At 41.7% G+C, this 23,402-nt stretch overlaps 1 protein-coding gene across 1 annotated transcript in view; it reads right to left on the reverse strand.

The window, feature by feature from the left end:
- col25a1 (collagen type XXV alpha 1 chain) overlaps nucleotides 1-23,402 on the reverse strand; it is a 153,487-nt gene that overhangs the window by 48,911 nt on the left and 81,174 nt on the right. Inside the window, exons 3-5 of the mRNA XM_086283832.1 lie at nucleotides 16,727-16,771; nucleotides 13,515-13,522; nucleotides 1,481-1,507 (exon numbers count right to left, since the gene is read on the reverse strand). Of these exons, the coding sequence (XP_086139958.1) occupies nucleotides 1,481-1,507; nucleotides 13,515-13,522; nucleotides 16,727-16,771 (80 nt within the window). The remainder of the gene's footprint in view (nucleotides 1-1,480; nucleotides 1,508-13,514; nucleotides 13,523-16,726; nucleotides 16,772-23,402) is intronic.

The raw sequence follows: 23,402 nt of genomic DNA on the forward strand, positions 1-23,402 counted from the left end.
CTTTAAAGTTCCCTTTTCTATAAGTGAATTCAGGGACTTTAACTCTGGTGTAAATTCCTCAGGCCCACATTTTGTCCCCGAGTCCTGCAGACTTATAAAGAAACTGTGCGGTTATTTTGCATGCTCAGCTGCTGTTTTATGGAGGAGTGCTCAGTGAGGCATTTAAGGGGTTTCAACTGAGGGCTCAAACTTCTGGTCTTTAATGCTCTGTGCTATAGATTTGTGAACTGCAGGCTAATCTCAATACTAGGACTTAAGGTCAGGATGAAGTGGAAATGCAAAATGAAAGAAGCAGATGATGAATGGTGCAGACCAATTATCCACGTGAAGACTAAAAGCAAAGATATTGGATATTAAGGATATACATGTGAAATTTCAAGAAAATTCATTTAATTTCTGTGCAACAGTAAATTGCAAGCTAGCATGAGTCCGTTAGCTTTGCATGTGAGCCCAGAAACCACATGTGTACAGGTCTGACTATAAACTCTGATCTATTCCTCTGTAAAATACAAGAGTTTTCCTTTGATTTCACAATCATTTTAAGCTGACTAAACATTAAGGGCCAGATTTATAAATGGGTAGCGTGTGAGCTTAGAGCTGGGTTCCCACCTGTTACACGCAATGTTGTCACGGCGCTTCCTTTGTAAATTCCAACATTACCTTTTTTTGCACTAAAACTCAGTTTGCGCTAATAAATCAGGTCCTCTTTGATCTGACTTACACAAAATTAAGTAAATGTTAGCTTATGTTAAAAAAAAACATAAGCATTGAATGTACCGTTAAGATTCTGACAATGATGCCTGTCAGTGAAATTTGAGGCTTTATGTGTTGTGTTATGTAATCCTAAATGATCTGTTTCTTAGCACTGACACGGACCCACCCTACAGTAACAGTTAGCGTAGACATGTGCCATAATTGGAGCTACAAATGCATAAAAAAATGTTTGTCTTTGTGTGTGGATTCCCAAAGAGAGGGGAGTGGAAGGACTTCTTTCAGGACACACAGCACAAAACTGTGCTTTAGAGGGAGATATCTTATCAATTCACATAAAGAAACTGCAGAACTGTATTTAGAAAGAAATCCTGTTGCTACTTCCAACATAAGATGAAGCAATTTGATATGAAAGTTTGCATTTCTTTAACCTCCAATAATAAATATGAACCAAACCACTGAAGATGAAGCTATTCTTGATTGTTTTAATTATTTATTGTGTATAGATCTTTTGCCTCAGTCGCCATACATGCATTGGGAGTTGTTCTCCAACTGCACAGTATGGCTGCTGCATTGATGCATTTTTCCAATGAACAGCACCAACCAGTGCAGTATATGTAGGCTTTCATGCTGCACACAAGGGGAGCATCTTGCATAGCTAACTAGGTGAATTTCATTGCCTTTAGACTCTTAAGAAAAAAGCTGTGGGATGTCAGTATTTCTTCATATTAACTGTGCAACAAAAACACCAAAGTATACAGTTACCCACCTTTTCACCCTTTGGACCAGGAGGGCCCTATGAAGAGACAGAGAGAGAAAAAACAGATTGTTCAAACTATTACAGCATAAAAAAAACGAAGAAACTATGTTCCAAGTCACTTGTAATTGTGAAGACAATCATGATGTTGTCTGGAAATATAACAAAACTATTTAAAACCGGGGTGACCAATCACGTTAAAAAACAAACAGAGCCGCTAAGCGAGGCTCGAACGTCAAGAAGTGAGACACAACTGAAAGATTAATAAACTGACTTTGTGTACTTTCTGACATCTTTCACGATTTGATTAAAATCCGCTGTCACAAACTGGGAAACAGTGCACTGTAGGCAGCAGGGCTTATGCAAACATACAATTAAAACCTAAAACAGGCCCAAATCAAGTCCATGTTTACTTAGAGGATCAAATCCAGCAATCTCCAACCAAGTATTGGCAGGCACGTTGTAAAAAAATGTGCCCTGAAAAAGAGGACTACGTCTTTTTTTTTGGTGAGGTAGCTTCCAGCATCCGTCAGTCGGCAGGCAGCACCTCCTGGGTGGGCTCTGTAAAAGATCGTGGAGTTAAGGAGAGGATCTGACAATGAGGTGTGCATCCACATGCTGAGCTTAACGAGTACGTGTTAAAAACTGCTTCTTCTTTTTAAATTCAAGTTGAATGCTGAAGTATGTTGGGTTTTTTCTTGGGAGGTCAGGCATTTGATCATCAAGTATTAGATCATCAACTAACTGACCACCCGCTTAGCAACAATGTTCCTGAGCTCCTGGAGAAACTGCTGTGCCAGTATTAATCTGCATTTCACTTACAAAAGAAATCCTATTTGCTTTCACTGGCCATAAATAAAATGTGAATATGAGAACAGATCAGAATCTTTAAAAACCACAAAATGATATGCAGGTAAAAGGAACAACTTGTTCACGAGTAGTTTTAGCATTAAGCACAAAAATCTGTAGTGGTTAGCATTCCAGGCTAATCCTGCTCTAACGCTGTTTGTTTCCAAATACAAAAATATGCTGACACTAATCCATAGATTGATGATATTAGTATAAAACCTGTGTTTGGATGCTGTTCCTTTCAGTCTATGGACCAGTGACCCAGAATAGCAGGCTTGGGCTTCCACTGCGCTGGCACACATTAGCAGAGTCTAAAACTGAAATGCTCCAGAGGTAATTCAGCAGTTTTCCTCAGCCAATTTCTGCCACACTGCTGAGAGGTAAGAGAGCCGTAGCCAGGTTTCTCCCTGCTCGCTGCCTTTGGATATTATTTTTGATGCTTATTTAACTGTCTGTAACTTTTTAGTTATGTATAGTAGTTCGTGCAGTCCCAACTGGATCTGCACAGGGGCTAATTTGCCTTGGTTTTGGGGGTTGTGAACCTGCACATCAAGCTTGTGCGGTGCATCATCCCATTTATTTAAATACGAGGCTTCCTCAAGCCTCAGCGCAGGCCGTAATCCAGACACAAACATCTGAGGACGTGCTCCTGCTGTTCCTTGACCAGCCGTGCAAAGAGGCACAACACACTTGTAAATACAAAATGGGAATATTAGGAAAACAATGTTTCCGACTGCAGTTCCCTGGGGAGGAATAAAGAGGCAGAATATTGGAATCAAATGTGACTTTTACATTTATAATGATGCTGAGGCATTCCAGAGGGGCTAAATAAGTTTCCAATGTTTTCCTCAAAAAGGAAGGCCGCTAAAGGAAATTGGTGAAACTTTGTTTTTTCTTTTTTCTTTTCTTTTTTTTGTTTGAGGAAATTGCCTTTGGATAATGGGAGGCTATTGACATTACTACAAACACAAATGGCTGGAAGAAAAAGAAATATAAATATAAGCACTGCATCGTTTCACAAAAGCCTGTTTAACGTATGATGCTTGGCACTAACACATGCAGTTGGCGCAGATAATTACCAGGCTGATTTGCTGTGCGCCACATTATGTGTAAATGAAGGGAAATTGCAGCATTATATGATGTAGCAACACAATAAATCCAGAATGTGGAGCAACATAATGAAACTTCATCAAGCCCATGTTGAGCTCTGATAACTGGGAATAAATAAGGATAATGTAGCTGGAGGTGTTGGTTGGGCCAGTTGGTGTCATCCTGGGGTTTAAATAGATATTCTTTATTGTTACATCATTACTGAAGTTATAACTGTCATGGTCCGCAGCCCGGCGTCCGGGGTGCTGCTGGGATGTCCACGCCCACGAGCGTGGCTGCTAACCCCACACCTGCATCCCATCCCAGGCGATCATCAGGTGGACTATTTAATCCTTCCCTACCTGCTGCTCCACGCCAGTCTGTAGTCGCCTCTCAGCGGTAACGTACGCCTGCGGGAAAAGAACTCTTATGACAAACTCTCCATCGGACCTAACACTGTTTTTTCCCTGTGTACCCAGATCACAACTCGGCGTGTTTTTGTTTTCGAGCCACCTGCCTGTCCACCTGTCCGCCTGAGATTTGGTTCACCATCAGCTTCGCCGTCTCGACCCCTTTTGGAGCTCCACCCCCCTCTGGTTCACTCGGCCCGGCTATCACCGTGAGACGCACACTCCACCTTCCCTCGTATGCTGCCTTTTTCCCGCACCCCAGTAATCTGTCTCTCTTTTTGTTTTACAGCCTCTCACAGCCCCGCTCTCGGCGTTCCCTGTGCGGTCCCTCGGTTTCTTCTGGTTCCATACGTTGTTTTTCAGGCTACCCTCACGGGACACCTTTAGTTGCAATAAAAATTACTTTCTTTATTCGCTCCTACCCTAGTGTGTGTGTTCTGCTACTGGGTCCTGCCTGCGCTCGGAACTTCGGTTCATGACAATAACATTATGAAGGTGCATTTTTTAACCCAAAACCAGATCATTCCCCACATCTTATCAAAGGTATTTTAAATTAATTTGAGTTCAATTTCATTGGTGTAGCGCCAAATAAGGAAAAGACCGCAATAATCAGAAGACCCCCTATAAACAAGCACTTGGTGAGAGTGGGAAGGAAAAACGTCCTTTTAACAGGAACCAACCCCCCTGCAGAACGAGGCTTAGGGCGAGGCAGCTATCTGTGGCACGTGGTTTGATTAAGTGAGAGTAAAAATAGCAATTCAAAAATAAACCAAGTAAAAACAAGTCAACAACATAAGAAGCCCAATGGGATGCAAACCCCGGTCTCATTGCTGATAAACCTGCAACTTTTCCAACCTAATTATGTAGGCTTCTAAAACAGGCTAGCTATCTCTTGGGAGCTAGCATCCAAACACCAAAAGACACCTTGTAAGTAAGGGCAGATCAAGCATCTGATGAGATATTATAACTGAGTTTAAATGCCTGTAAGTGTCTTTTTTGATAATCACCACTCCTAAACATATCAGTCAAATTTTAAAACTTTTTCTCTTTTTTTTGCTGAAGTGGAACGGTACTTTTGGCACACCTATATCTCACCAAACAGTAATTCCACTCTTCCATCTGGACATGAAGCATGTGGAAATGATTTGGCTGCACAGTGTGCACCTGCTCATTATACGCTTCATCATTTGCACATCACTTAGAGAGACAACACATGCTGGAGCTTTTCCAGAAGGTTTAAGCAAGTGCAGCAAGGGTCTTTTATAGAGACTATTAAAACAGCTCTCTTGCAAAGACTTTTTCCAAACTGTACTACAGTGGAACTGCAGTGTGTGTCTTTGTCAAACCGTCTCTGCAGCTTTGTGGTTTCAGTCTGCCCTGAGGAAGCTTTCTAATCAGCACCTGTGTCTGCTTTTCACATCTATTTTACTGCTTCTGCTCTGGCTCTGTTTCATAAGCAGGTGCTCCTTGGGTCATGGCTGTTCATTAGCAAGTTCCTCTGCTGAACACGATTAACCCTCTACAGTGCTTTCCACACCTACTAGATTGCACTTAATTCTTAAATGACTGCATGCATAGCTTAAAATAACAAACTAATTAGGTTTGGCAGAGGAGCAGTTCACTGAAATACACTTCACGTTGTTTGCGTTTTCTTCACTTTGATTTTGTATAGATCAAAAATGTAAGATGCATGCTGAATTAAAAGCTTTTTTTCAGTAAAGCCCTACCAGTGTTTGATGTTTGCTAATTACGATCTGTGTGTGGATTCTCTCCATCTTCCTTCCACAGTCCAAGGTTAAGTGTGTTAGGTTAATTGGTGATAGCAAATCGGCCACAGGTGTGAATGGTTGTCTCTGGCCGATTTACGTGTAACACGTTACAAGGAAACAGTTTACTGTAATCACATTATATTTTTCAGTGACACAGTGATGTAATGCTTTGTTGTATTAAATTCAGTAATTACATTACAGTTACAATTATGATGTTCCTTGTGTTACAACGGTTCTTCAATTAGCGACATGCCATGTGGATTAAAAGAAAATAACGTCTAACAAACATGTTTTTTTTCTGCTACAGTCAGCTAATTTGAGTTCGCGTGCAGTAGGAGGAAAATGTTGGGGTGGTCTACAAAGGAAATATGGACATTAACTCCATTTTTGTTGCACAAAAGGATAATAGCACAATGGTAATGTGTAGACTGCATCCAGGACAAAAGTAACTGCACTGGGTTCGCTGCAAGCATATGCACAGATAGCATGCTAATGCTAAGCTAGCCAAAAACCCAGAGCAACATTAGCTGAGTGGATGCTAACCCCAGACCAGCAGCCAGAGCCTTAACTTCAACAGGTAACAAAAGTAGCGATGATTTGTCAGACTTGTAGCCTCCTTTTCTACCTGTTCAAGTTTTTGAAGTAGAATCACCGTGGAGATCGCTCTGAAAGCTCTTTGGGATGACTTCCAGCTTCGTGTTCATACGTAAATACCAAAAGAAAGATAGTACGTGTGTCCTCATTATGATAGGGATTTGTAAAGGTGTGTGGGTCATTTTTCGGAGTGTCAAGAGAGTAATGTAACCAGTACAGTAACAAATCACTTTCTCCTGTGAATAATAAAGTAATGTGCTGTATTATTAATTAGTATTGTGTAGTATTAATATAATACAATTGCTTTCCTTGAGTAACAACCCAAACACTGGTGTAAAGCCTGACCTTTGGCCGTCGGGATAGGCTCCAGCTGCCCTGCGACACTGAACTGGATAAGAGGAAGAAAATGGATTTTTGGATGAAAATCTTAAAAGAGCTTCATTTCATGAGCAGTAATAACCTCCTGCTCAGTTTAATGCAGTTTTTCTTTGGTTAAGCTTTACAACAGTGAGAGAGATACAGATGCTTTGGAAACGTCACTATAAACCAGCCTGAATGCATCATTTTATATCCTGAAGCCAAATAACCCTGGAGAAATAATGCAATATCCAGCAGAAAACACTGAATTGTACATTACTCAAACACAGTATCTCACAAAGAGTTTTAGAGGAGGTTTCATTATTGCTCATAAAATCAAGCTTTAAGAAGAAGAAACAGCTCTTTGGGGATTTTAAGATCTTTAATTCAGAAAACAGAGTCAATTTTTATGTATGTATTTACTTCAATGAAAGACTTTTCTCTTTGTCACCTAAAAGCATTACTTTTCTTGCGCATCTGTTTATGCCGTATTCACTTTTTTCTGTTTTTTCCCATATTTTGTGTGACTCTGGCATACTCTCTGAGTTATTTCCCATAAAAATCTCTTCCGCGATCAAGATTACTCCCCACGCGGGCCGTCCAAAACACTAAACATGTCCTCTATATGTGAGCTGATGAATGCAGCCACCCCAAAGCAGAAGCTCTTATCCACTTATTGAAAATGACACATATCATACAGACGGTAAGCCTCACATCATCTGCTGCTCAGTGCTGGGCAAACTTATGTCAAATTTCCATCTTGAGATGATTTGTAACAGAACATCCTGTATGTATGATATTGTCAAGTTTATGGTGGACCACTGGATCAGGATTAAGCTTCTTTTTTTTTTTCCTGTCCAGACACATGTCTAGCTTCTCATTCGAAGCCAAACCAAGACCACTCTCTCCTGCAAAGGCCTGCACGAGGAAAGCCCTGCCACCTTTAAAAAAAAGTGTGGGAGAGAAATATGGAAAGGTCTGCGGGGAAATATAAAAAGGCAAAGTGAACTGAGGCCAAACCCACAAGCAACATGGAGAACACTGTCATTTAAATCTGACAATGTAACTGACTTCACTTCATATTAGATGGAAAGAGTAAATGATGTTCAATAAAACAGTTCTGGCACTGAGGTATATTTCATATGCGCCTCCTGCAATGGTGATTACTAAGAAGTGAACAGATTGCGCAATGTCCCTCCAGAAAGCTTTTCATCTGTTCGACTGCGGCTTAGGCCTGTCGAGCCAGTTTTCATGAAACTTGGTGGAGAAGGTGAAGGAAGACCCGTCTGCTGGTTCCTTAAAACCAGTAAATAGGGCACTGACCTTAATGGAAGAGCGCCAGTTAGTGCTCTGTGTTCTGATACATTTCGACCCTGTGTCACTTACACACTCATTAGCTGACCCCCTAATTTATTCATAAGTCAATTTGATTTCTTTAGTTCCATTTTCATGTCAAAGAAATTATGTGATGATGATGATACGGTTTCAACCACCACGGAAGCTTTTATGTGCATTGTTTCTATAATAGTCCCCTTTTATATCTCTAATTTTGGTGTTTATAAATCTTGGCCTGATCTGGAATGCAGTGACAGATTTAAATACACAAATCATGCAATTTTGTTGTTATTCCTCACATATTTCTTTTTTCATTTCCCTACAATCAGTAAGTAAGCAGTTTAACCTGTCATTCGTTATGAATGTCCATGCTCAAGCCGCAGCAGCACACAAACTGAAAAGTACATCTTTTCTGTCAGGCTAATTTTGAGCTGTCTTGCATAGAAGTCAGGACACCGAATATCCATTCTTCACATTCCTCTTCTAATATAATTTAGTCAAAACATGATGGATGAAAGCAGCACGAGGCGAGGGGCTGGCTCGCGTCCACAGCTTTAGCTGTTGTTGACACGAGCAAAACGATTCTCGTGGGTTTTGGCCGCGAGCTGCTTGTACAATCTTGCGAGACAATCCGCATAATCCGACGAGGTGCAAAAAGTCAGAGATGTGCGTGCAACCTCTGTCTGGACTCGGTTGTATTCGTTTTCATCGCGGTGACCTGTTAAACTTATCGAGGTTCAGAAAAATCAATCCATCAAACTGAGCTAATATCCTCTTTTTGTGGAAGCGGGGCCAACTGGGCTGGCAGCAGTTGCTGTAGCCTGAACTACCGGCCACATGGATCCAATCATCTCACCCTGGAGCACTGGCATCTCCGAGAGCACAGGCAAACAACTACCGCTTTTACAACTTCTTCTTTACAGGCGCGCTCCTTTCACACAGCCGCACAATATCAATAAACATGTGTACACAGGAAGTTAAGAAGCTATCCTCCGGGCACCAAGTGTTGATGGGTGAAGAGGGGGCAGGTGAGGAGGGGTGAGTGGGAGGAGGGCCACAGTGAAGCGTTCGAAAGGGCTGAACCTGGACTGAAACCGAAAAGTCAGAATCAAATTTAATCTGACTGACTTCAAGCAATAATTCAACGTTTTTGTTTAGTTGCTGGGATAAAATTGCTATACTTCAGATTCCTAATTTATCTTTTACTTCTGGGATGGCTACAGCTTTAAAGGTTGAGCAGGTCATTCAAAGTATCCTTGTGCAAGACACTGAATCCCAAGTTGTTCTTGATGCGCTCATTGGAGTGTGAATGTCAGACAGAACGCACTTAATGTAGAAAAAAGTGCTTGTGTGAATGTCGTATGAGGCACTTGAGCGAAGTAGAAAAGCGCTTTATAAGTACCAGTCAGTTTACTCCAAATCTATGAGTTCTTTTGCAGCTTGGAAAGAAACGAATACAGCATTGCTGCTCTCAGCATTTGCTCTCCGCACTGCAAAAGTTCCCTTTTGACATTGCAATTATACTGAATCGCTGGTGTTAGAATCTGCAGCACGCTCTGGTTCGATTGTGCATAAAGCTCCAATACACAGAAGGACATCCAGTGCAAACATGTACACCTCCATCTGCTAGTTCTGCATGGGAACCTTCAATCATACGAGCATGGGCCCCAGGGGAACTTTTCTTCAAGGCGGGAAGCTAATGGAGGACAGAGATGTGAGTAATCAGAGCAAAATGGGCAGGGACGAACGACCACAAGTGGCTGGTGCTCGTCGGGGGAATCTGGACGCAGAGGTTAGGCAGGGATAGGAAAACCACACTGGAAAACTGACTTGGGAATGGCATCTGGTTCCTATATCCACAGTGTATCACAATTAGCCGGCATAAGATGACTTTAATGTGTTATGTGTGTGTGTGTGTGTGTGTATGCTTGTTGTTATGTGTTTGGATGTTCTTGTGGGAGCAGGGACTCTGTGAACTGAGGAAGCCGATAGTGCGACTGGTTATATATTTACGTATGTGTGTGTGCGTTGTTTAAGTGGTATCAAATTATACAGGGAGGAGATCCTCCCTCCCGCAGGATCTCATCATTCCCGAGGAGAGAGGCATTTAAACAGCTTTAACACAAATTGTCAGCATGAAAAGCCAAATGTGCAGGCCAAATTTTTCCATGTGCAATACGTAAGCAAATTTCTGACCCACAAAATTCTTGTTGCGGACATGAAATGTTGAGGAACGGACAAGGCTCCACTTGGAAAAGTGTTTCTTTCGCTTCTTCTGCTGATTCGATCAGAACCGCACACTGACTGCTTTTATATTTCTCATCATTTGATGTTGTGAGCAGGAGGAAAATTCCTTTCAATCACAAAGTTGTCAAGCTTTTTTCTCTCTCTCTCTCTAAAACTGCGAGCTTAACATTCATTCGGCGCTCCTTCAGCGCTACATCCAGTCATCCCTGTGAGTGTTCGGCTTGCTCAGCGAGCCAAAGTACGCGACTCGGTTGGCCCGAGAGCTGCACGTCGTCATTTACTGACAAACAAGCGCCGCTGATGGGCACAGCGTGAGCAGAGGACTAACGTCGAAAAGGTCAAACTCTCAATGTTGTCACATCCAGTGCCAGTAGGCTTGTTCAAGCACCGCTGCCCTTATGAGTCCAAGTAAACGCTGTCATGTCCGATAGATCCACTTTCAGCTCTCGGCGGGACTCTCTTCCCTGCCAAAGCCTGTGTGTTGTCTGCGCTCCGGCCTCTCCTGTGATGCTACGGCTGTTAGTGGACGCTTAGTTTTAAGCATACAGAACCCCACAACGCAGCAAAAAGTGTAAATGAGCACGACTTGTGAGAATGCAAGGCTTCCTCCACAAACGTCTCCTCCTCTGCATGGCAGAAGTCATCAAACTCCAGCTGGAAGATGTTTTATTAACAGGTGTGGAGCCGCAGCGCATATCAGATGAAGGATGAAGAGTTGAGGGCGCCCGGACTCCTCTGCTTCACCCCAACATCGCCTCTAATCCCTGCTCCGTGACTGCATAATTCATAGATTGTGACAGATCAGCTCCAACCTGCAGCGCTGGAATCTGCGCGCAGATGAAGCGGGGAGGCGGAAACCTCTTGTCAAATACAGACACGACCAGATTTATTTACCTCATGGCTGCACTGTAGCCCTGCTTGGCCGCAGATTTCGTTGTGGTACACAGACACGCTTAAATGAGCTGAAGTTGGTTTGATGTTCCCAGTTTTTGTATCGCTTTCAAATATTTCCCCTCGTCTTTCTGACCAGATTTCAACTTGACTGCAGCCTCAGGGATGGTGTTTTATGCTTGATTGGCACTAAATGGTGTGCACACGGAGTGGCGAGCGTTCGGGGTTGATGTTTTGACATGAAGCGGCTTTTTCAGAGGCACAGAAAGATGAGAAAAGATAAAAAAAACAAGTAGGAAAGACATGATAACTTCGCCTCAGCTGTCAATTCGAAGAACCCCCACCCCCCTCCACCACCACCCCAGAGAATATATTAGTGTGCGGTAACCGAAAAAGAAAATTTTTTCGGGTTTCGGTGGCAAGGACGGGCAAATCGCTCCTCGTGTAAGTACTCTCAGTTGAAAATCATCTGTAAGGTGTCTCATTTGAACATTTTTCCAATCTGTCTGGAGAATAACAGGAGATCTCCAGCAGCACGTCGCTGGACAATTGAGTCTGCGACGTGAAAGCTGACAAATGCGCGCAGGCTCTGGAAAAAGACGAGGAAATCAAAACAACGAAAATCGCTTTTCCATATCTGAAGGCAATCAGGAGCCGCCAAAGAAGATCTTCCCTGATGACTTTTGATTGAGGAGACCTATTCTCTTTCTGTCTCTGCAAACCGCCGGTCCCCGTGCGTTCATCGGTAGCTTAGTAACGATTAAGGCACATAGATCTGTAATGACTTCTGCAGCGGTCGGTTTGTTTGGCTCCGAGGGCTGTGTACAATTTACGCAGTGTTCCCAGAGTTATAGCGGGAACTGCTGAATATTCATGCCGACGTGTCCCCTGCCATCCTCCGGTTGGCCATACCAGATGTTAAAAAAGACCCATATGAGATCACTGACACCAGAATGGGCTTTTTTTATTTCAGAAACAGATTTGGTGAGCAGTGGGTGAGTCATTGCCAGATCACAGCTTTTTTTCCCCCTCGGAGCCATAAAAGCTGGACCCCTACCAAACATTTAGAGCACGTTGTGCTACCTATAAATGACTTCATCAGAAGGTGACCTGTTGGCCACAGCTGGAACACTGTCAGGTACTCATGCACAGCAGATTCACTGTCTCACTCAAAGAACCATCCTAATGAAGGCCTAAATAAAGATAAAGTAATAGCAGCATCCCATACGTTTATTGGCAAATCCACCGTCTCCTACTGCACGAACATTTCAGCGACGCTTCTGGGACTCCGATCAACTGTTGAGACACATCACAGTATGATTTTATTTGTCAGATCTAAGGCCTGGCGCGAGGGGCTGAGAAGTAAGACCACCTGCATTTACTTATGTCCCAGAACCCCAGGAGCGAGCGTCTGAGAAGGCTCGGAGGATTAACTTACAGCTTTTACAGCTCAGTCGGCACACACTATTATACCTATTCAATCACACCAGCCTTCTGGAATATAAAAAATTTTAACAGAGCTCACGCGCATGTACACACACACACGCACCGACACACACAGAGTACCCGCTTGACCTGCTTTTGCTGCAAACTGTCACAAGCTCTGGCGATTATGTATGTATGTATGCTTCTCTCTTCATCTTTAGGGAAACTCTGAGGTTTTCCATCTGAAAGACGAGCGAATCTGCGATCACCCGGCGGTGTAATGAGGTGAGATAATCTCTTCGGGTTCAGGGCGCTGGCAGGGACAGATGCTGGTAGCGAGAATTTTATAAAGCAGGCTGCGCAGATGACGGGTGAGGGTGCCTCATAGGGGTAAGCCAGTGATAAAGAGTTTATTTTAATAAGTCAGCGAGACAGCTGCTGAAATTTCTGTCAGCAAGTGTGTTGTGATTTGTTATCTTTTACCGGTACATAAACAGCAAAAAAAAAAAACCACTTTTAAAAAAGTAACTTTGTCCTTAAAGTGCATTTCAGAAATAGCACTTAGGCAACTTATCAAAGATACATTATGAAATGATATAGCACAGTTATGTCCATCAGCTAAATCTGCATAGATGTTTAGCTTATGTTAGGGGAAAGACTGGGAGCGAACATAGTGAAGCCTCCATCATTCAAAACTCCCTAATTAACACGTTACATCTCGTTTCTTTAATCAATGCTAAATATCAGCGTTTAAACCCAGTGTAATTGTTTTAAGGAGGATTATGTGCAGGATTATTTCCTGAGAGCCTGAAGTATAAACCTCACCTGGTTCTTTCTTTCCTAAAATATCAAACATTTCCTTCTTCTTCTTGCTTGCATTTCTTTTTCTTGTACACAAATTGCTCTTTGCAGCACACATACCATCCCAACCTGCACTTGTCGCGTGCCCCTGCATGTGCCTTTTCCCCTGTAATCTTATACCTTACACAGCGGCATGCTGTCTGCACCTCTGTGCATGTCTTTTGCTCTGCCTTTACCTTCACGGGGTCATCACAAACGATGTGAAGCAGGCATACTTACAGGAGGTCCTGAAAAGAGAGAGGAAAAATCCCTGGTTAGTGTGTTTTCAATCAGCGATCAAACAGACACAGATCATCATATTCCACTGGAACCACTTATCCAGAATTACTAAGAACAGAAATCAGCCTCTAGCTGAGAATTATTTTTTTGGATAGGACCGTCTTCACATTTCATCTTTGCCGCGATGCGTTCACTGACGATGAGGAATGGGAGAAAGACGGCCTCTTTCAGTAATCTTTCTACCTTACAGCAGAGAACAAAAGACTCCCAGCTATTTACCATACCGCGGTGGGGCCAACAACAGTCACCAGGCCTGGTGATCGCATTTTACATTTGCGAGTAGCTCCGATTTCACTGCTACAAGAGGTTGTGTGCTTGTTAAAGAAATACCCGCACTTTTTTTTTTTGTGAGGTGACACTCGTCTTTTGCCCAATTACTGCTGCTCAAAGGACTCGGTGCCAGCGCACTTCAGGGCTCCCCAGAACCCTGCAAATCATTTGAGGTCTTCAGGTTCTTATTAAAAAGGTACCCAGCTGCTTTAACACTGAAATAGGGTTTTTTTTCTCCTATGTCCTTGAACGCTTCTTCTTCATGACCACTGCAAATTGCTCCTACAGCTGGGGATTTTAAGGAGCCGCGTGTTTGAGCCTCACTGCTCGTTTGTTTTATGGCTCGTTGAGTTACAGTGGACCACTTAGTTTTTAATAAACCTGCACCACTATGTTGTTGTTGTTTTTTTAAGTGTTTCAGCTAGTAATTATGAGAAATCAAAGAAAAAAGTGTGATTTAAGGAAAGAAAAGGTACAATTTCCGATAAAGAACATAGCAGGCACCTTAAAGGTTTGAGGGTCTACAACTGTTACAGCTTCTTGACAGCCAGAGTAAAATCAAAAAGCACTATTAGCTGACACTGTAGCGTGTCATGTCTTTTATAATGCACAGTAAAAGTCACCAAGGCTTTCCGTTCTCACACCGTGACTTCCACTCGAACAAACGTTCAACCTTTCCGTGTGTAAAGTGGAACTGCTCACCTAATCCAAGCATCAATTCCTCCTTTTTTTTTGTGAGCGCAGGAGTCACAGACCTGATTATTCAAACGGGGAAAAAATATGCGAGGAAACGTCTAACACTTTCCAGCATTGACCACCTGCTAGAACAGTCTGACCCTGTGGCTTCTCAATGCTACAAAACCTTCTTCATCCTAAACTGTCCTGCCACAATTTTCCTTTCCATATGTTAGCGGTAAACAAACAAGAGATCCTAATGAAGTATCCCATTCATTTTTAATGCATAGGTAAACATCACCGTCTCTTTTTCCTATTTGTTCTTTCTGTCAGCGGAGCCAAGTGGTGGGTGAAATCTTCCTCCTACCTTTGTAGATGAGTAAACTGCAAAACACCTCAGCATGAATTTATGGGAAACTCGCGACGGCATAGTTTCTTTTGGTTAAAGTGAATCATGAATTAAATATGCTCCCCTTCAACATCCACCAGAGTTGAGAACTTAAAAGAGGGAAATTGGATTTGCAGAAGGCTTACGGTGCAGAATTCAGCATGCCCCTGCCCATCAAGGACTGCATTTCTTCAGTCGCATAAATAATGTCTCTTAAATATCTTTTCAGTTTCTCCCCAGTGCAGTTTGTTTTGAGCGTTTCTCTGGGATTCAGGCTGAATCTACTTTTTAAAGCAAGTCAAACACGTCCTATTTGGGGGAATTCAGCGGAAATGACTGAACTAAAACTGCGTGTCAATCTGCAATTACACCGAGAGCATTCAAAGCTGCGTGCACGTGAGGATGTAGATAAAACATCCTCACGTATCTGTTTCCCGACAAGATACTTCAATCCAGTCAGTGCTTCGGTTTGCAAATATTCTACTGAATGTCGGGGCCTGTCCTTACATTTGCTCCCTATTGTCTATTCTTAATAGACCGCTGTACCTCACCAGCCCAGGCATCATGAGTGGCCATGATTGCTTGCTTGTTTCCAATTGATTTGTCAAGAGGAAGCAATTCACATTCTCCGCATTTGCTCTGGCTGAACAGAGACCAAAAAAAAAAAATGTGTCTGAACAATGGTGCCATTTAAACTACGCTGGCATGGTGGATGTTTATTGGGAGGTTAAGCGCTGCATAAACAAAGCCTGGCGGTATCTCAGATCTGCAGCCAACCGGAACATTGGACCGCTGTCTTTCTGTAAACTCATTTTGTTATTATTATTTTTTTATTTATTAATTTTTAAAATCTTTAAAGGCTTTCAGGCTGTGTGCAAGATCGCTATGGTAATTTGCAAATTAGAAAAAATAAAAGAAGAAAGAAACGTATAGCAGATCCACATCTCGAAACAAAAGCAGGAGCCTTAATTCGACTGAAAATACAGGAAATAAAAATACTAATACTCAGCAAGCAGATCTCAAATGATTCAGTTGAATTCCTCTGACTTCCTGTGCAAATTCCAGTGTTTGGTTCTGTCTACGAAACCAAAGCTGTTCTTTTTCAGTCTGCCTCACTAAGGCTGGGGACTTTGCTTCGCCCCGTCTTTCTGCCTTCCTTTTGCAAAGCTAATACTTTTTTTCCAAAGTGTTTTCTGTTTTCTGTGCTCTCGACCAAAAGGCCGACACACTCCAGATTCCATTATCACTTCCCGCTATCAGGTGAGCGGAGCGTGGACGGAGCTGGGCGCCAAGTACGTGTTCTCGCTGCGAATTCAATTTTAGGTGACACTTCCCGTGCCGGGGATTGTCACTGCGTGACACGTCCCAGCTGAGGCCCTGATGCCCGAGGCCTCAGCTGGGACAGATTGAGGAAGGGGAGAGGGGGAGACTGGAGATCCTGATTACATTATAGCAAGTCGCTGCTGAGTTTGTGGGGGTTGAGCTCGGGACAGCATATAAACATATCCATGCTGAGCGTAAGCACGGACATCAGCAGCTTCCACCAGGTTTCCAATCACTTTTTCTGTCCCTCAGCTTTACCGGGAAAATACAGTGTTTCTGCAGCGACTGCAGCTCAAACAATCCAAGCGAACGCTGAAACCAACCGGCCACAAATTACACATCTATAACCTATTTTGGCCTCCACAGATATACAGTGTACTTTTTACATGATTGCAGCACGATTTGCTAATGTCCTCCTGAATCATTCCTTAAACATTTCTGGATTGAGAAAACTCGATTCAGATTCAGACAAACACACAAACACTAATGTGCATACCAGGGTCTCCATTACGGCCTCTTCTTCCCCGCTTTCCCGGAGGTCCTGGAAAAAAAGAAGAAGAATGCGATTGTCATTTTGTTTGTGTAAGTTTCATATTCTACAAGTGTTCTCGCTCTCACTTTTGCACACCAGGGTGAGGAAAAACCTCCAATGTGAAAAGTTCACATTGGAAAACCAAACATGTTCCAGCCTCACTGCTTATTAAGCATTGAGGTTTTATGTATATGTAGACATAAGTCGAGGTGGAAGAAAGAACTCCAAGGTCTGCTTCATGCTGTCATTTTATTTCTTTCTCTCCTTTTAAAGGTTGTCTTTCAGCACGGATGCCCAGGTTTGAAATTTGTTTATCTTAACTAGCGCGTTTGTGTTTGCCATCTTCCTGTCAACACTATCATGCTGCTAAAGCTCAGCTGGAGGAGTAAAACAATTACACGCTTAGCCAGGTTTTACAAGTTGATGGCTTGACTAGATCGTACTGAATACAGGTAACGCTTCAAAAAAAAGGAAGAAAAAGTGTAAATATCTCTAATTTCCTTTATAAAATGACTTTGAAGTAATAATGTTAGTCTGTTCATGAGACCAGCCGCTAAAACTAATTTTCTTGTTTCTGGCTTTTTGTTGTCATTTCCACAGTAAAATGCCAGAATTTTAACATTTTTAACATTAAAACATTAAGCAACCATGTTTATATAGCTTCTCACTTGCATTGCACAGCCGCCAGGATCGACAGTTTGATTATTTTCTATTAATTTACTAACCTTACCTAACTCAGGGCCACTGTAGTCTGTGCTGGTTCTGGACTAATGGTATGACAAATCTAAACTAAACTCATTTCTAGTGCCAGTTCGAATGACTTATTAACAGCCTGAGTTGCCTTCAAGGGGGAGGAACTGACGGTCACAGTACTTGCGTGACAGGGTCGGGAGAAGTGTGTTTGTATGCAGTGGTATTCTTTACGCTTGACTAGCAGCTGTGAACAAACACACTGGCTAGTGTGTCTCCTCAAAAACATCCAAATTCTGACTTAACAAACTGGGTGAACATCAGTCTCAGGCAGTGGAAAACGTGCCATATCAGTGGCTACTCCTATAATAAAGGAGTGTTTTTATAAAGGCAGAACTTGAGAAACCTGACAGATATAGGATTTTTGAGACCGATATTGTTATCGATATTTAAAAATTCAATATTTTGATATATTAGCTGATATTTTTTTCCAGGCACAAGAAACATAGATAGACTTCATTAACACTTGTTCTGTGTAGTTATGTATTTCAAACATGGGTGTTGCCAACAGAGAAACTGCAACGTGTCCACTGGTGGATATAATATGCAACGTCAACAGCCATAACATGACTGAAGAACGTTATCAGCCATTATAAATGCAGATATTGCTATATCTGGCAGCACAACGGTGTGGTAATTAGCATTGTTGCTGCACAGCAAGAAGGTCCCGAGTTTGATTTCGGTTGATCTGATATCCTCGTGTTGGTGTTGTTCCCAGATCATCATACTAAATGTTGTTCCAGGATCAACATTGCAAGTGACCAATCAGAATGTTGTGACGTCATACTTTTGCGACTTCGGGAAAAAGCGGCGTAAAACAAAAAACTGTTCTAAAGCTGCGTGAAACCGCCTCTGTCCGCCGATCAACGGACCCTGACCCTGACCCTAACCCTAACTGTAACCCTTTAATAAACAGTAAGCAGAATTGATATTGTCCTTGCAACATTGGAATTTCATAAATGCACGAATGGCTTGGCGCGCAAAAGAATAACGTCACAACAATGTGATTGGTCACTTGCAATGTTGAACCTGGAACAACATTTTCATGATGGTCTGGGAACAACACCAACACGAGGATATCAGATCATCCTTTGATTTCACCCTCCTGTCTGGAGTTTGCATGTCCTCCCCGTGTTTGCGTGGAATCTCTCCGGCTCCCTCTCACAATCCAAAGACATGCAGTTAGTGGGATTAGGTTAATTGTTCATTCTAAATTGCCCATAAGTGTGAATGTGAGTTCAAATGGTTGTTTGTCTCTATGCGTTAGCCCTGTGGAAGACTGATGACCTGCCCTTGGTGTACCCCGCCTCTCACCCTATGGTAGCTGGGATAGGCTCCAGCCCCCTGCTGACCCTGAAAAGGATAAGCGTAAGAGGATGGATGGATGACGCTATATCAGCCACACTATCTTGCCAATAAATTGATGAGTTCTTTTTTAATCCCTATTTAATCAAAGAAATGCATTGAGTCATCATGTTAGAGGTTCAAGATAATCACAGTCATGAAACAATTTCAGGTGACTCTGAACTCTCTCTAGGTAACACTGCAGTTATGCTGATGAGGGTTTCCCATGATGCACTGAGGGTTTCTTCTACATTCACCTTATCCTTACTCTCTATGTATTTATACACTGCTCTGCATTTAAATTTGAGTTATAACTGATCTTCGTCCCTGTCTTCCTCCCTTCACCCCCAATCAGATGGCTGCCACTCCCTAAACCTGGTTGTGCTGGAGGTTTCTTCCTGTTAAGAGAAGGTTTTTCCTTCCCACTGTCACCAAATGCTTGCTCATTTAGGTTTGTCTGATTGTTGGAATTCTCTATGTGTTATTGTAGGGTCTTTACGTTACAGTATAAAGCATCTTGAGGCAGTGTTTTTGTTGATTTGGTGCTGTATATAAAACTGTACTGAATTGAGCAAAATAAATAGAATTGGTGAAAGTTTCTGAAGAGAGCGCACAGCACAGAATTAATTATTTGGGCATTAAAAGGTGCTCCAAGAAATGACTTTGATGCTAGGCTTTCATGTTCAGCTAAAGTATGCAAGTATGCAAAACAATCATACTAATTACGAATCTAAATTGCTGAAATTGACCTCCGTACCCTGCGTGCAAACCAGATGCATGCCTGTAAGTATGGTGCAAAACAAAAATAAAAATCCTGTTTATGCTGTGTTTGGCTGATTTATGACATTCCAGATGTGTCATTAGGGTGCAAAACGCAGGATTATGTTGCACAACTCTTTGTATGATGCTAAGTGCTCAATTTGATACCACTGCTTGGCTCAGCCTCCACTTCCAACTTTGCTCCTTTTGAACCCTTTCCAGGATAATGTCAGCTGCTGCCAGTGAAGGGTCCAGGCAAAGTTTAAGGAATGAAACCACAGGTGGAGCCTGACTCTCACTTTACTGTGGTTCATATCAACCCTGGGTTCTCCATAGGTTTGTATTTTAAAAGAAACAGAAGGGGGTTTACTGTGTTTGGCAGTCACTTCATTATTGCTCACTTTGAAATGACACATGACACCTCAGAGAGGAATATCCTGTACGACAAGATGACATCCTTCTGATTTCAGTAGGATATTTTTGACAACCTTTAAGAAAATACTGCCTTCGTGGGAGTGTGTGGTCCAGACGAAATACTCTACACGATTTTTAGATATCATCATGATTCCTAATATTCATCACAATATTTTTTATTCAGATTATAGGCTGTAAGGAGATATCGCCATAGAATCCAGACTATACACTGAAAAACTTGGTGAAGAGTGCTCTAAGCCAACAACAATATTTCAGTTTATGAAACATTAATGAAAGGATAACTTAACAATGTCTATAACGGCCAGTCCAAACACGTTTTCAGATGTATTCAAGTTTCCTTAAGACAAAAAAAAGTGACCAGAACCTCTTTAAAAAAGTGAAATCAACAGCTGGATTCTAGGGCGAGGGGAGACATTCGGCTGCCTGTTAAGGCAAAACATCACTCTTGCTCAAAAACATTGTTTTGGCCCGCTGTTTTCTCACAGTATCCCGTGTACAGCGGTTTCGGAAAAAAATGCGGCCGGGAATGTCATGACGTGGGTCACTAACTACGAACAATCTGTTGAAACCTTTACAGCAGATTTTAAAAATGAAAGTGAAATAAATCAGAGTGAATTTAATGTTCATAGTAAATGTTTGGCCAGGCGAAGATTTTGGTCAGACGTAACAAAAATGGGCCCTGTGGTGTTGAATATTGTGTTTTTACATTGTGTTATTTGGTGGCTTTTATATTTGAGAAAGGAAGCAGCAGAGAGCCACATCACAATGCACAACCAGGGATTACGGTTTGGCTTGTTTTTTTACTAGGCTACACTGATGGTAATGTCAGTCCGTTTGTTTTCAGTGACTACTGTAGATATACTCACATTTATCCTAATGGTTGCGGTGATCCCTTCACATCTTTATATAATGAATTACAAGCTTATTTTATTCAGCTGACCATAAATTTACCAAATACGTCCAAAGAGGGCTGAAAAACTAAGCTAAAGCTAGAGTGCCAAAAAGTGCACTACATTAAATAGCTTTGTCTTGATATCCCTGTTTGTGTGATGTACCATTACACTTTATGGATGCACCTTACTCATGTCTCAATCACACTAGAGTATAAACAGCATGGCATTTGCCTTTTGACTAGGAAAACTGTGATTTCCCAGTGTCTGCTGGGAAGTAGTTAAGGTCGTTACGGACCAACCAGATGTTGTCTGTGCAGGGCCCTCAACCTCCGGACAGACACTTTGATCACAAGGTGATTGTACATATCAGCTGGTAGGAGGTAACCAAACAACGATGGGCTGACTCGGGCTGACAGCAATCACTCTCAGACAGATAATAACTGACAATAATCGCAGAATAATTTCTAAACACGGGCAGACTGCCACCAAGTAGCAGTCAGTTAGATTTATGCATATGTAAGACAGATTTTTAATAGATGACAATAGATTTGCAACTATCCCAGTTAATCCACATGTTATAACAAACAGATTATGTTTAATTTCCAATTACTGATCCGATTACTCTGCATTGATCCCATTCAAATGCAGAATGATAGCTGACAGACATAACATCTTATTGCTGTTTTTTACCATTAACACACAAACAGCAACTGACTGTGAGTATTAGCACTAACCACAGCATGCACTAATCAAGATGGCTGCAAAAGCACTGTTAGAATAAAACATTAAATATCAATCGCCACCATTCAAAGGAAATCTGGTCAAAGAGAATCTCAGTTTTGTTACCTTAACTGCAAATATCTCTCAAAGCTATGTCTGAAAAACACAATTTATTGAATGGTTTTTGATACATAAAATCCAATTAAACAATGAGCTATATTGACCCAAATCCTTATCCAGCAAACCTCTGATATGAGGTAAAAACACACTCACACAGGCCAAGCGGTGTGACCTGGCCAGTCAACGAAAGAAATGTCCCTAATTAGTGCTAGCGACTTTTCTTTCTTTAGCTTGTGGTGATAACATCATGTGGACTGTGATCAATGGTTACATGTTCTTGTTAGGCTAGTAGAGTAGTTTATCGAAAATATCATTCACTAACCTGCGACAACAGACAATTCAACTATTTACACTACTGCTAAACCAAAAATCTAAATATTCATATAAAATCTGCTTTTGCATCTTAATCTAGAAGTTTTTTAATTTCAGTTAACATAAAAAAAACTTAAAAAAATTAACAGTTTTGGTCTTGAGCCTTGTTTTTGTGCATATGCGATATAATCAAACATACTGTGAAAAGTAACTTTGTTCACTAAAATTGTCAAATTGTCATTTGTAGACAGTGCCAGTCAAAGCAGAAACACTGCTTTAACACGGTAATCACTTCTCTACAGCAGCGACGGCATTGTATTGACTAAACTGATGGATATAAACTGACTTGATTGGTACCATGTTAGCTGTGAGAGCAGCATGAAACCATCAGCACAACAATTTTCTGCTTTCTTACAACGCAGTGTGGGATTTTTACACCCCGCAGAGTGTTATTGGTCCAAAATATTGACACTATTAGTCATTCGAAAGTTATTTGGAAAAAAAAAAAAAAAGTAATTGGCAGCATTGTGAAACATGCTGTTTTAAGCCATGGCTATATTGTTTTTGAATAATTCTGCTCATACCATTCATTACAACCTTATTTCAAAGCTATGAATTGTTTGACATAATAAATTTCTTGTTTATACTTCATGGAATTGAAACATAATTGCTTTTTAGCACTGCCCACCATCCATAAAATACAGATTGGTCCGGCACAGCTAACAGCACAGAGAATCCGTTTCTCCTTTCTCTCCAAATCAATCAGTTTTAAGTAAACCAGGCCCCGGCCGGACTCATTTACAATACCAGCATTGTTACTGAGCTTGATATACATAATCAAACCATTCAAAGCTTCCCTCTCAAAGTAATAAAGCTATCCCTGAGAATAAAAGTCAAAATTATGCCAGAAATAGCAAACAGGGTACCAGCTTCAACCTCCAAAGTAAATCAAGTTTGACGAGAATTGGCTTTAGATTTCACAGTAAGCCTAGTTGCACCATGCCTGGGTACAGTGAACAAATTGAGATGTTTTCTGAAACTGCAGGCCGAAATCATACACAGTTTATAATGCCCCTTGTTAAAATGTCATCACGAGTGAAGCTTAAAACTTTTGATCTTCAACACGGTCTGTGTCACTTGCTGTGGTCTCTTTAATTGCAAATAAAGAGGAAAGCAAAATGTACTTCTGAGTGTTCATTCAAATGCATCAAAGGTTTCTGTTAAAGATAGAAAAAGCCTAAAATCGCCCGTTTTGAAAGACTCGTTTGTTAATACCACAAGCAAGATCTCCTTCTTGAACTGAACCT

This window comes from Aulonocara sp. 'chitande type north' Nkhata Bay, linkage group LG3 (genome assembly GCF_057382095.1).
Source record: "Aulonocara sp. 'chitande type north' Nkhata Bay isolate Kocher_YH1m ecotype deep benthic linkage group LG3, A_spYH_male_GT1.1, whole genome shotgun sequence".
Lineage (NCBI taxonomy): Eukaryota > Metazoa > Chordata > Actinopteri > Cichliformes > Cichlidae > Aulonocara > Aulonocara sp. 'chitande type north' Nkhata Bay.